At 56.8% G+C, this 13,781-nt stretch overlaps 2 protein-coding genes across 2 annotated transcripts; both read left to right on the forward strand.

Annotated features, from left to right (window-relative positions):
• The first annotated feature begins 432 nt into the window (after positions 1-432).
• Positions 433-5,851, forward strand: LOC123795096 (glutathione S-transferase Mu 1). The gene is made up of 8 exons (XM_045801561.2): positions 433-555; positions 869-944; positions 1,393-1,457; positions 1,738-1,819; positions 1,917-2,017; positions 2,814-2,909; positions 2,995-3,105; positions 5,329-5,851. The coding sequence occupies exons 1-8, from the start codon at positions 520-522 to the stop codon at positions 5,416-5,418; spliced, it is 657 nt and encodes a 218-aa protein (XP_045657517.2). The 5' UTR covers positions 433-519; the 3' UTR covers positions 5,419-5,851.
• Positions 5,852-8,324: 2,473 nt separating this feature from the next.
• LOC123795099 (glutathione S-transferase Mu 1) lies at positions 8,325-13,508 on the forward strand. The gene is made up of 8 exons (XM_045801564.2): positions 8,325-8,462; positions 8,770-8,845; positions 9,283-9,347; positions 9,629-9,710; positions 9,808-9,908; positions 10,720-10,815; positions 10,900-11,010; positions 13,033-13,508. Exons 1-8 carry the CDS (start codon positions 8,427-8,429, stop codon positions 13,120-13,122), a joined length of 657 nt encoding a protein of 218 aa, XP_045657520.2. The 5' UTR covers positions 8,325-8,426; the 3' UTR covers positions 13,123-13,508.
• The last annotated feature ends 273 nt before the right edge of the window (positions 13,509-13,781 follow it).

Consider the following 13,781-nt stretch of genomic DNA (forward strand, 5'->3'; position numbering starts at 1 on the left):
GGAATTTTCAGACTGGCCTGAGTCCTGGGCTTTCCGGGACAGGCGCTGCTTGAAACTCCAGATTTGAGGGATAGGGCTCTTTGGGCATAACTTTGCCCGAGGCTCGTAGAGTTGGTGTGATCTGGGCAGTGCAGGGCTAAGCAGAGTGATGTCTAGCGGAAGAGAGGGCGAAGTGTGTGCTCTTTTTTCATTTAGGCCTATCTCCAAGAGCCCTGTCTGGTCCTAGATCTAGAAAGAGAGATCTGGATTGCACGGTGAGCCAGGGGGCGGCGGGGAACCAGGAGCGCCAGAGGACCTAGGACCTTCTGCATACAGAGGCGGCCCCAGCCACCAGAGGCTGGCAGACAGATCTGGGAGTCTTCCTAGGGCTATGCCCTCGCCTGGGTGGCTCCGCCTCTGGCGGTCATGGGGGCGGGGCCGAGAGAGCAGAGCTCACCTTCCCTTGCCCACCCCTCTTCAGCCTATAAATTGCAAGCACAGGTCTGGGAAGCCCTTCTGCTCAGCACAAAAGCCAGCAGGATGGTCATGATCCTGGGTTACTGGGACATTCGCGGGGTGAGCGAAGGGGCTGCCGCGCTGGGTGGGATGGAGGCGCACGGGGTAAAAAATGCTGCGTCCTGGGGACCATTTGTACTAGAAGGTCCCCTTCAGGGGTGTCTGCAGCTCAGTCCTTTCTAGCAGTTTGTCCTCACGTGGGTGCGTTCCTGACTCTGTGTTTCCGTGTGTGTGTGTGTGTGTGTGTGTGTGTGCGCGCGCGCGCGCGCGCGTGTCCGCGGGTGGGGGTCCTGGGGTCTGTGCGGTTACCTGCTGCAGAGAAAGGCACGAGGCAGGACTTCATCTCTGACCTCCGGCTTGGGCGTCTTCCCAGCTGGCTCACACCATCCGCCTGCTCCTGGAGTACACGGACTCACACTATGAGGAAAAGAAGTACACGATGGGGGACGGTAATGGCATCCACGTCGCATTCTGACTTTTGCCCTATTCCTGTTGATCTGGTACCAGGCAACCCTTTCCCTGGCCAAGTGCTGCTCACGGAGGTGCCCTCCACCAGCTGGAGCAGGGCCTGAGCTTCCCTAACTCCTTTGAGGTGCAGCTGGCCTTAGGAGGCAGGACATGAGAGGGGGTTGCTGGAGCCCCTGTATCAGTCATTGGGGTGGGCTTCCCTTAGGGCTTGCAGAAACGGTTTGTAAGCTTATTCACACACGTTCCAGAGCCTTCCAAGCGTTCTTTGTCCCCAGACCTGGAATGTGAGACTTAGTGTTCCAGATTCCAGATCCCCCTTTTGGGGAGCTTTACCACTGATCCTTGGTGGGTGCCCCACCCTGCCCCTCCCCAGGCCCAGTGACAGTGGGCTGTGGGGAGGTTTGTTTCACTCCATCTTCTCCACCACAGCTCCCGACTATGACAGAAGCCAGTGGCTGAATGAAAAATTCAAGCTGGGCCTGGACTTCCCCAATGTAGGTGCAGGGGGTGGGGGGATCCGGGGACAAGCGAGAGGGGTGTCTACTCCCCCTGCTTTCCCAGCTCAGAGGTTTCAGGATTTGCTGCCTCCTGCTAGCTTCTCTGCTTTCTGGTTCTTGTCCCTGCCTGTCCCCCACGCTCTATGTTCCAGCTCATTCATCCATTGTTGATTGGATTGATTTAGTGCCGACCATGAGCCGGGCACTGGGAACGCCCTTGTTCAAGGGAGGGGTGTCGGGGGCCTGTGGCCCACCCACCTGCCCTTTTGCCTTGCAGCTGCCCTACTTAATTGACGGGGCTCACAAGGTCACCCAGAGCAACGCCATCCTTCGCTACATTGCTCGCAAACACAACCTATGTGAGTGGGGCAGGGTGGGATGCGGGGAACAGTGGTGGGCCCCTGGGCTTGCCTGCGGTGGGATGCTGAGGGCGAGTCTCTGTTGTGTGGGCCGTAGGTGGGGAGACAGAAGAGGAGAAGATTCGCGTGGACATTTTGGAGAATGAGGTTACTGACACCCGAATGGCCTTCGCCATGCTCTGCTACAACCCCGACTTTGTGAGTCCCCTCCCCGGGGGTGGGATGGACAGGGTTTTGAGGGCGGACTGGACTCTTGTGTGCCATCTACGCTGGATCTCCTCTGTTGTTTGAACCCGAAGGAGTGACTATTCTCCAAGCCACTCCCTATACTTTCACCAGATTGACCCTCATAATTCCCTGGACTGGATGAGTACTCTGACTCAGTTCCTTCTAACCCTCGGGGAGAGGCTGGTCCCCAGGTGGAAATTCAGTTCCTGGACAGCGTGTTTGCCTTGTTTGCTCAGCACGGTCTTCCTGACACCCCGAGGCCTGAGCACATCTGCCCAGCAGAGCGCGCAGGGCCGACCCAGGGCTCTGAACCTGCCTCTCCTTCCCTCAGTCTCTCTGATTCTACACCTTCCCAAGAACTGCTCGAGGGCCGCTCCTACCTGTCCCCACCAGGTAGAACTTAGGACTTCTTCCCCCAGGCCATGTCACTTGTGTGCTTCTTTGCTTCTGCCTGACATCTGCATCCAGAACTCTGCCGGGTCCTCAGCACTCCTGGGTCTGACCTCTGGGAGGCCGTTTGGTGATGTGTGATGACAGATTCAGGGCCAGCGAGGCGGTGTTCTCTGCTTCCACAGCCTCTGACAGATGGACTGTGTGATGGGCTGAACAGAGCTTGGATAAATCATCGCCTAGGCAATGACCCCATCCGTGGGGCACATGGCTGCTGACCCCTGGCAGCTGGGGGTCATGCAGAGCCCGGGGGAGACCTGCCTCTCTGTCCAGGAGGTCCGATTCTGCGGGTGGTGACGGCTGTTCTGTGTCTCAGGAGAAACTGAGGCCCGGGTACCTGGAGGGACTCCCTGACAAGCTGAAGCTTTACTCACAGTTTCTGGGGAAGAGGCCTTGGTTTGCAGGGGAGAAGGTAAGGGGAAGGCTTTGGGGGTGGGAAGCTCTCATTTCCCCCACGTTCAGACTTAAGCTCTCATTCCTTCTTTGCTTTTCCTTAGCTGACCTACGTGGATTTCCTGGTTTATGACCTCCTTGACCTGCATCGCATATTTGAGCCAAAGTCTCTGGAAGCCTTCCCAAACCTGAAGGAGTTCATGACCCGCTTTGAGGTGATTCCCCTGAGGCTGCTTAATTGTTATAGGTCTTCTGTCTAGTCTCCTTTCTCTAGTACTTTCCTAGCCTTACAGCCACAACAAAGAATAAGTAGGCTTTTTAAAAAAAGATGATTTAAGGAGGGGTGGATGGGCCAAGGGAGAGGAGAGTCTCAAGCAGACTCCCCACTGAACAGTACCTGGGGGGCTGGATCCCAGGACCCTATGATAATGACCTGAGCTGAGACCAGGAGCTGGACGCTTAACACACGGAGCCTCCCGGGCGTCCCAGACTAAGTAGAGTTTATGGAAGGTTTCTTAATGCCAGGATCTGTGTGCACATCTGACATACAGTGTGTGAAATGAAATCTTGACAGCATTCCTGCACAGCAGACGAGTGATCGCCTGCATATTACAGATTAGAGCAATGAGGCAGAAAGGGTCAGTCATTTGTGTTGGTCACAGGGGCAGTGCCGGCTGTCCTGGGCTCACAGGCAGCGGCTGGTTGCCGTGGGCACCAGGGAGCGGCTCTCCCTTTCCTGGACCAGAAGGTGCACCTTGGATCCATTTCTGTCTGGGTCACACAGCTCAGGACCCCAAGGACGTAGCGGGGTTCAGGAATGTGTGTGGAGCTGGCGTTAGGAGAGCAGAGCCATGGTAGGGATGACAGTCCCTAAGAAGACAGCATTTCCTGGGGATCCCCGGGCAGCTTGGCAGCAATCCGATTCCCATCTGGGGCCGCCCTGAGGTCCCCAGGAAGGTCGTTGGTCCTGGGCTGTGAGCACATAGGTGGGGCCCCTGTGGAGCGAGTCTGTCTTGAGGCTTCTGTGGTGGGCTCCTTCCCTGCCTCCCTGTCTCCCAGCCCTTCTTCTTTCCCATCACTGGAGATTCTGAGTCAGAGATGGGGCAGCCCATCTATTTTCAGTCCTATTGGCCGAGGGATCTTCTCCCGGGTGTGAGGCACTGTGTCGGGCACCGTGTGGATGCCAGAGTGACCGGCCCTGGAGCCGCCGTCCTGGGGCTCAGAGCCCTTGGAGAGCGAGAGGAACACCAGCCGTGTGGTGTGGGTGGGGCCAGGTGGGTGCTGGAGGAGCCCAGGCTGGACGTCACCTGATGTCACCGGTCCCCCTCAGTCCCTCGCTGGAGGGCACCACGCTGTGAGCTTTGCGAGCGATGTGGGGCTTGAGGCCCTTGTGCTACAGGATTCCAGCCTGCAGTCTGTGTCTCTTTCCATTCGTCATCAAGAGATGCGCTTTTGGAGCTGGTTCTTATCAGCCCTGGTGGTGGGTCTGGGTGACTGGCCTTGGGGTTGCTGCCAGAGCTCCCGGGACTGGCTGGCAGGAGAGCAGAGGACAGCTGTGGGCTGCAGTGTGTGCGCGCTGGGTACAGGCAGTTCCAGGATCTTTGAAGTCTTTAGAACTCACTGGGCCTTTCCGTGTGTTGGGAAGATGGTGCTCAGACACCCCTGAGAGCCACATGCCCCCTTGGCTGCGGCAGGACTCGGCAGGAGGAAGTTGGTGTCCATGACATCGGCCCCAGGCGCCAGGCCAAACAGTTGGACCTTCTCCTTTAAGAGGAGTAATTAGAGTCTGGCCTGGCCTGGCTTTCATGCTCCCCAGCCTCTCCCCCTTCATGCAGGTTTTGCTGAGTCACTGGGTGCGGTGTGGCCTCTCCTGCAAGCTGTGTGGGCATATTCTGAACCCCTGTTCTGCTGGGGTTCCCTCTGTGGCAAACCCTGTGAAGCCAGGGTGTTTCTTCTGCGAAAGGGGGATGTTTGTAAAGAGGGAGGTACAGGGCCTCCTGGAGGGTGTGGGAGGAGGGAGGGCAGCAGGGAGAGCACAGCCCTGACAAGAGAGCCAGCTGCCCTCCAGCCCTTCCCACCTGCCAGCCCTGGGAGCCTGAGGGGGCCGCTGAAGCCCGTTGGGCCTCTGCTTCCCTTCTGCTGAATGGTGATGGTAGGGCCTGTGTTGTAGGGTGGTTGGTGGGGTTCCCCAGCTGTATGAGCATCTCTGGGGGAGCTCAAGCGCCTGTACTGGTAGTCTCCATAGCAGTCAGATATGCCATTAGTTACAGGAAACGGGAAGAAGCAACGTCCCAGAGCGGGGGACCCCGGGGAGACGGTGCCATGTCTCAACACTGACCTTACCAGAGGGCTCCTGACCTTGGTGCACCTCGGTGGGGCTGCATGAATCCCAGTGAGGCAGCAAACCCTGATGTTGGACCTTCTTTTTCCACCCTCAGGGCCTGAAGAAGATCTCTGCCTACATGAAGTCCGGCCGCTTCCTCCCACAGCCAGTGTATTCAAAGATGGCTGTATGGGGCAATAAATAGGCCCGCGTGAGGGGAAATGTGGGCAAGGAGCCAGTGCTGTGTTTTGTGCAGGGGTCCTGGAGAATAGCTGGACCTCCCTGTTCCCTGGAACCAGCTGCTTTCTCCTCTTTTCTCTCTGGAAACTCCCACCCAGCCTCATTGGGCCCCTTTACCTTGTCCAGTGACATTCATCCAGGACCTTTCCAGGTTTCCAACGCCCCACTTTTCTTCACCCATGTGCCCCCCCCCCCGACATTATCCTTCCTGCACTCAAGGCAACCAGACCTTTCTTCTCTGACCGGCGGTTGGACACTGCGGAGCCCGACTGTCTCCCTGGCCCTTGGGCTCTGCCTGAGTTCCTCCAGCGCTGCGTGAGGACGGGAGTGCAGGCCTGGCTCCCCCAGCGGGGTCCCTCCCCAGCCCTGCCTGACCCTCAGTAAAGCCTTCATCCTGACCGCTGTGTCCTTCTTCTTCCCTCCCGGGCACCTGTCTCTCTGCCGGCCCTGCGGCCCCAGGGCTGACTGGGGACCCTCGGTGGCTGCTCCGTGGGGGCCTGTGTGGGAGGTGGGTGTTTGCAGACTTCTTCCTCTGACAGCTTCAGAGCAGGATGCCTGTGGCCTGTTCTGAATTTTTGCATTTCTTAACACTGTCTGATGCTCTGGAAGGTACTGTATTCCTCTGGTTAGTTGACGTTACTGGGGTGGGTCCCCCAGCAGACACTAGCCGGCAACAGGCAAGGGCAGTGTTATGCTTCCGTCAGATTCTTCTGTTGTTCCACGGGGAGAGTGTCTGATTGTGCGGCCACACCGGGAGGCGAGTGGGACGGTGTCCAATCCCGCGGGCGTGGGGCTCCACGAGGTCATCTCAGGCGAGCGTCCCATGATCCTAGTAATCCCGTGAGGTCCTCCATCTTTACGTTTTGCTAATGGCTCATTGGCTCTGCGTGTTTCTGCCTGATGAGCCCCGGTCCGTGGGTCTCCCTGTGGAGCGCTCTCTGTGACCATCTTGACCCACGACTGATTCCATTCCTGGATCACGGTGAACACTGAGGGGGTGGCCGTCCGCACCGTTTTTTTTTTTTAATTTTAAATTTAAATTTAAATTTTTTTAATGTAAAGTTTGATGATTCATCAGTTGGGTATAACACCCAGTGCACCATGCGATACATCAGCACCGTTTTTAATGCACAGAATTATTTAATTGTGGTTCTGTTACAGACTTCTTATCGTATAACAAGAAAATACACAATGTCATCACGATTCTCAATGAAGGTGCTGGTTACACCAAACAGACATAAAAGGTAGAAGCATAGCTGAATTAGACTGGACAGGCTGGCAGAAGAGTTGGAGTGAAGATACCATCCTTTCTCAGTGGTAGTCTCCTTGACCACTGCCACCTTCTTATGATTTTAAAGCGGCACCATCTGCCTGCACATTTTGCGAACCTGAGGTGTGTGAGTGTCCCTGGGAGCCCTGGCATGGCAGGGAACCCAGAGCACTGAGGATTGGCAGGGGTGACGTGTGGGGACCACAGGCAGCAGGGACAGAGCTCTGCTGGGTTCGGGTGACACGCCCTCCCTGCTCCCCAGCAGGGCCCAGATGGACAGACCTCTGACTTCTGAGATTGACGAGCGATCGGCTGCAGCCTCTTTCCCCACTGCATACTCCATTCCAGTTCTCGGAAATCCTCACGCAAGACTGGGCTCACTCTTTGCTGTCCTAACACAGTGTCAGCTAATTTGAAGCTTATTTATCTGTGTCGCAACTTGTAAGAACGTTTGTTTTTCAAAGTTCCCTTCTTCTGTGTTCACACATCCACGAAGCCTGGCAATACACTTTATACGAAGGGAAATGAGCCACAGGCCAAGCTCTGTCCCACTCGCCTAGTTTGAAATAGTCTCCTGGCTTCAAAGAAGAAAGTTGGCAGGTAGGACGTTGTTGTTGTCACAGATCACAGATCGCAGGAGAACCTGAGAGGCCACCTGAGTCTCCCTGAGCTACAGAAAAGCCCATGTGAGTGGGAAGCCAGTGTCAGGCTGGAATGCATGGACTAGACAGCCGAGGGTCTGCTGGGGGCCAGCCTGACTGTGGTCCTGGCGGGGGACCTCCACCCTCCTGCTGACCATCCCTCTGGCTGCCCTCTGTGGCAGAACTGGTGCCTGGCCAGTCAGAGGACTCCCCTTCTCTCTTCTGTCACATTCTGTGTGTGACATCACCACACTCCTGGTCACTGTCCTGGCCACGTGGGGACATGTAGCTGACTGGCAGGACATCTCTGGGACCGTACGTCGTAACCCTGCCCTTTGCTGGGACTGGTTCTGGATTTAGATTCACAACTTAGGTGCTAAGGGTCATTGATTCATTTCCAGTTGAACTAAGGAATCTCAGCCCTGTGACCAAAAGGCTGGGGCCTCCACAGGCCATGAAGGAATCAGTGAGTCCACGTTTCCTTTTTCTGGCCCTTGTTGCGCAGGAGTTCCCACCCACCGATGATCTGTTCTCCAAGGCTGTCCTGGGAGGAATTTTCAGACTGGCCTGAGTCCTGGGCTCCCTGGACAGGCGCTGCTTGAAACTCCTGATTTGAGGGACAGGGCTCTTTGGGCATAACTTTGCCAGAGGCTCCTACAGTTGGTGTGATCAGGGCAGTGCAGGGGCAAAGGGGAGCGATGTCTAGTGATGAGGAGATGTGCCTTCTTACTTTGTGATTTAGGTTCATCTCCAAGGGTCCTGTCTGATTCTCATCTAGAAAGAGCTCTCTATTGCATGGTGAGTCAGGGGGCGGAGGGGAACCAGGACCCCTAGAGGCCAAGGAGCCTTCTGCATACAAGGCAGGCCCCGCCCCCAGAGGCTGGGGGACAGATGGGGGAGTCTTGTTAGGGCTGTGCCTTAGCCAGGGTTGCTGGGCTTCTTGGAATTCGTGGGGGCGGGTCTAAGATAAGCTGTGCTCTCTGGGCCCCTCCTACCCGTTCTCCGAATAAATTGCCAGCACTGCTCTTGGAAGCCCTTCTGCTCAGCGCAAAAGCCATCACCATGGTCATGATCCTGGGTTATTGGGACATTCGCGGGGTGAGCGAAGGGGCTGCCGGCTGGGGGGGATGGAGGCGCACGGGGGCAGGAAATGCTGCGCCCTGGGGACCGTTCGTACTAGAAGTTCCCCTTTAGGGCTGTCTGCAGCTCAGTCCTTTCTAGCAGTTTGTCCTCACGTGGGTGCGTTCCTGACTCCGTGTGTGTGTGTGTGTGTGTGTGTGTGTGTGTGTGTGTGTGTGTGTGTGTGCCCGCGGGTGGGGGTCCTGGGGTCTGTGCGGTTACCTGCTGCAGAGAAAGGCACGAGGCAGGACTTCATCTCTGACCCCCGGCTTGGGCGTCTTCCCAGCTGGCTCACGCCATCCGCCTGCTCCTGGAGTACACGGACTCACACTATGAGGAAAAGAAGTACATGATGGGGGACGGTAATGGCATCCACGTCGCATTCTGACTTTTACCCTCTTGGTACTGAGCAACCCTTGCTCTGGCCCCATGCTGCTCACTCTGCCGCCCTCCACTGGTCGGAGCAGGGCCTGCGCTTCCCTGACTCCTTTGAGGTGCAGCTGGCCTTAGGAGGCAGGACATGAGAGGGGGTTGCTGGAGCCCCTGTATCAGTCATTGGGATGGGCTTCCCTTAGGGCTTGCAGAAACGGTTTGTAAGCTTATTCACACACGTTCCAGAGCCTTCCAAGCGTTCTTTGCCCCCAGACCTGGAATGTGAGACTTAGTGTTCCAGATTCCAGATCCCCCTTTTGGGGAGCTTTACCACTGATCCTTGGTGGGTGCCCCACCCTGCCCCTCCCCAGGCCCAGTGACAGTGGGCTGTGGGGAGGTTTGTTTCACTCCATCTTCTCCACCACAGCTCCCGACTATGACAGAAGCCAGTGGCTGAATGAAAAATTCAAGCTGGGCCTGGACTTCCCCAATGTAGGTGCAGGGGGTGGGGGGATCCGGGGACAAGCGAGAGGGGTGTCTACTCCCCCTGCTTTCCCAGCTCAGAGGTTTCAGGATTTGCTGCCTCCTGCTAGCTTCTCTGCTTTCTGGTTCTTGTCCCTGCCTGTCCCCCATGCTCTGTGTTCCAGCTCATTCATCCATTTTACAGTGGTTTGATTTAGTGCCGACCATGAGCCAGGTACAGGGAACGCCCTTGTTCAAGGGAGGGGGTGCCAGGAGCCTGTGGCCCACCCACCTGCCCTTTTGCCTTACAGCTGCCCTACTTAATTGACGGGGCTCACAAGGTCACCCAGAGCAACGCCATCCTTCGCTACATTGCTCGCAAACACAACCTATGTGAGTGGGGCAGGGTGGGATGCAGGGAACAGTGGTGGGTCCCTGGGCTTGCCTGCGGTGGGATGCTGAGGGCGAGTCTCTGTTGTGTGGGCCGTAGGTGGGGAGACAGAAGAGGAGAAGATTCGCGTGGACATTTTGGAGAATGAGGTTATGGACACCCGCCTGTACTTTGCCAGAATGTGCTACAACCCCGACTTTGTGAGTCCCCCACTGGGAGTGGACTGGACTCTGTGTGCCATCTACAGTGACTTAATCATGCCATTTGCTTTAGTATTTTCTTCTCTGGGTCTCCTCTGTCATTTGAACCCCAAGGAGTGACTGATTCTCCAAGCCATTGTCTATACTGTCACCAACGTGACCCTCATAATTCCCTGGACCGGATGAGTACTCTGATTCATTTCCTTCTAACCCTCGGGGAGAGGCTGGTCCCCAGGTGGAAATTCAGTTCCTGGACAGCGTGTTTGCCTTGTTTGCTCAGCAGGGTCTTCCTGACACCCCCGAGGCCTGAGCACATCTGCCCAGCAGAGCGCTCGGGGCCGACCCAGGGCTCTGAACCTGCCTCTCCTTCCCTCAGTCTCTCTGATTCTACACCTTTCCAGGAACTGCTCGAGGGCCGCTCCTACCTGTCCCCACCAGGTAGAACTTAGGACTTCTTCCCTCAGGCCATGTCACTTGTGTGCTTCTTTGCTTCTGCCTGACATCTGCATCCAGAACTCTGCCGGGTCCTCAGCACTCCTGGGTCTGACCTCTGGGAGGCCGTTTGGTGATGTGTGGTGACAGATTCAGGGCCAGCGAGGCGGTGTTCTCTGCTTCCACAGCCTCTGACAGATGGACTGTGTGATGGGCTGAACAGAGCTTGGATAAATCATCGCCTAGGCAATGACCCCATCCGTGGGGCACATGGCTGCTGACCCCTGGCAGCTGGGGGCCATGCAGAGCCCGGGGGAGATCTGCCTCTCTGCCCAGGGAGTCCGAGTCTGAGGGTGGTGACGGCTGTTCTGTGTCTCAGGAGAAACTGAGGCCCGGACTCCTGGAGGAACTCCCTGACAAGCTGAAGCTTTACTCACAGTTTCTGGGGAAGAGGCCTTGGTTTGCAGGGGAGAAGGTAAGGGGAAGGCTTTGGGGGTGGGAAGCTCTCATTTCCCCAGGTTCAGAGTTAGGTGCTCACTCCTCTGTTGTCTCTCCTTAGCTGACCTACGTGGATTTCCTGGCCTATGACCTCCTTGACCTACTGCATATATTCGAGCCCAGGTGCCTGGAGGTCTTCCCAAACCTGAAGGAGTTCATGGCCCGCTTTGAGGTGATTTCCTCCTACTCCTTACTGTTTGTATCTCTTTTGTGTTCCCTCCTTTTGCTTGATGTTTCCTTTTCATTCACGTGAAGTGAAGAATAAGTAGCATTGACTGAGGTCATCTATGTCATGACATGTGCTGTGGATCGTAGATATTTGTGTCAAATTAAGTCTTTACAACATTTCTACACGGTAGAAGAATGATCACCTATTTTTCCTGGTAGGGAAACTGAGTCTGAAAGGGTAAGTCATTTGCTGAAGGTCACGGAGCCAATATAGTGTGTGTTGGGCTCCCATTCAGCCTATGGCTTCTGAGGGCAGTAGTCCTTGGCTCTCCTTTTCCTGTGCCTGAAGGAAGGTTAGATTCTTTACTAGTCTGGGACACGCAGCTCCGTACCCCAAGGACGTAGCGGGGTTCAGGAATGTGTGTGCAGCTGGCGTTAGGAGAGCAGAGCCATGGTAGGGATGACAGTCCCTAAGAAGAGCACAGACAGCATTTCCTGGGGATCCCCGGGCAGCTTGGCAGCAATCCGATTCCCATCTGGGGCCGCCCTGAGGTCCCCAGGAAGGTCGTTGGTCCTGGGCTGTGAGCACATAGGTGGGGCCCCTGTGGAGTGAGTCTGTCTTGAGGCTTCTGTGGTGGGCTCCTTCCCTGCCTCCCTGTCTCCCTGCCCTTCTTCTTTCCCATCACTGGAGATTCTGAGTCAGAGATGGGGCAGCCCATCTATTTTCAGTCCTATTGGCCGAGGGATCTTCTCCTGGGTGTGAGGCACTGTGTCGGGCACCGTGGGGATGCCAGGGTGACCGGCCCTGGAGCCGCCGTCCTGGGGCTCAGAGCCCTTGGAGAGCGAGAGGAACACCAGCCGTGTGGTGTGGGTGGGGCCAGGTGGGTGCTGGAGGAGCCCAGGCTGGATGTCACCTGATGTCACGGGTCCCCTTCAGTCCCTCGCTGGAGGGCACCCCGCTGTGAGCTTTGCGAGCGATGTGGGGCTTGAGGCCCTTGTGCTACAGGATTCCAGCCTGCAGTCTGTGTCTCTTTCCATTCGTCATCAAGAGATGCGCTTTTGGAGCTGGTTCTTATCAGCCCTGGTGGTGGGTCTGGGTGACTGGCCTTGGGGTTGCTGCCAGAGCTCCCGGGACTGGCTGGCAGGAGAGCAGAGGACAGCTGTGGGCTGCAGTGTGTGGCCCGCTGGGTACAGGCAGTTCCAGGATCTTTGAAGTCTTTAGAACTCACTGGGCCTTTCCGTGTGTTGGGAATTCGGTGCTCAGATACCCCTGAGAGCCATATGCCCCCTTGGCTGCGGCAGGACCGGACAGGAGGAAGTTGGTGTCCATGACATCGCCCTCAGGTACCAGGCCAAGCAGTTGGACCTTGTCCTTTAAGAGGAGTAATTAGAGTCTGGCCTGGCCTGGCTTTCATGTTCCCCAGCCTCTCCCCCTTCATGCAGGTCTTGCTGAGTCATGGGTGAGGTCTGGCCTCTCCTGCTAGCTGTGTGGGCATATTCTGAACCCCTGTTCTGCTGGGGTTCCCTCTGTGGCAAACCCTGAGAAGCTAGGATGTTCCCTCTGGGAAAGGGGGGATTCTGTAAAGAGGGAGGGACCGGGCCTCCTGGAGGGTGTGGGAGGAGGGAGGGCAGCAGGGAGAGCACAGCCCTGGCACGAGAGCCAGCTGCCCTCCAGCCCTTCCCACCTGCCAGCCCTGGGAGCCTGAGGGGGCCGCTGAAGCCCGTTGGGCCTCTGCTTCCCTTCTGCTGAATGGTGATGGTAGGGCCTGTGTTGTAGGGTGGTTGGTGGGGTTCCCCAGCTGTATGAGCATCTCTGGGGGAGCTCAAGCGCCTGTACCGGTAGTCTTTGTATCTTAGTCAGATGTGCCCTTAGTTACTGGAAGTGGGAAGAGGCAACGTTCCAGAGCAGGGGACCCCGGGGAGACGGTCCTGTGTCTCAACATTGACCTCACAAGCAAGGCTCCGGACCTCAGGTTGCCTCCCGGGGGCAGCTGACCGGAGATCTGATCTTTTTCCCCACCCTCAGGGCCTGAAGAAGATCTCGGCCTACATGAAGTCCGGTCGCTTCCTCCCCGGCCCTCTGTTTCTAAAGATCGCCGTGTGGGGCAACAAGTAGGGCTGTGTCGGAGCAGATGCCAGCCAGGAGCCAGAGCTGGGCTTCCTGTGTGTCCTCGAACAGCTGTCTTGCTTCTTTGTCCTTTGTGACGTTCCTTTGTCCCCATGAAACCCCTATGGGCCACTCTTTCTCCCTCCCAACCCTGTCTTCATCCTGACCCTTTGTCGTCAGCACCGGTGTTATCCCTCCTGCCCTAAATCCACCCGGACCATTCTGCTCTCCGTCGTTGCTCTACCTGCAGGAGCTGGGCTGGACTCCCGGCCTCAGCCCCGAGCGCCCCCGCGCTGCCCCGAAGCCCCATATGGCCTGGAGTGCCGGCCCGGCTCCCCCAGGGTGGTCCCTGCGCAGCCCTGCCTGATCCCCAGTAAAGCCTTTACTTACCCTGACCGGCTTGTGTGTTTTCCCTTCTGTCCGTTGGATTCGGGACCGAGCGTGTCTGGGGACATGGGAGTTCCCTTTTCTGGTGTCTGTTGTGCCAGCTCATTGGATCAGGATGTCTGTATGGCGCCAAGAAAAGGGACACGTAGGATTATAAGGATTCTTGCTTATTTCTATTTACTTCCTACACTTCCGTGCCTCAGCATGGGGTCTCTACAGACAGAGAGAGGCCCTTCTGTGCCTGGGTCCCTCCTTAACGCAGCATTCCTGGAGTGCCTTCT

This window comes from Ursus americanus, chromosome 12 (assembly GCF_024610735.1).
Source record: "Ursus americanus isolate L20-20 chromosome 12, mUrsAme1.1.p, whole genome shotgun sequence".
Taxonomy (NCBI): domain Eukaryota; kingdom Metazoa; phylum Chordata; class Mammalia; order Carnivora; family Ursidae; genus Ursus; species Ursus americanus.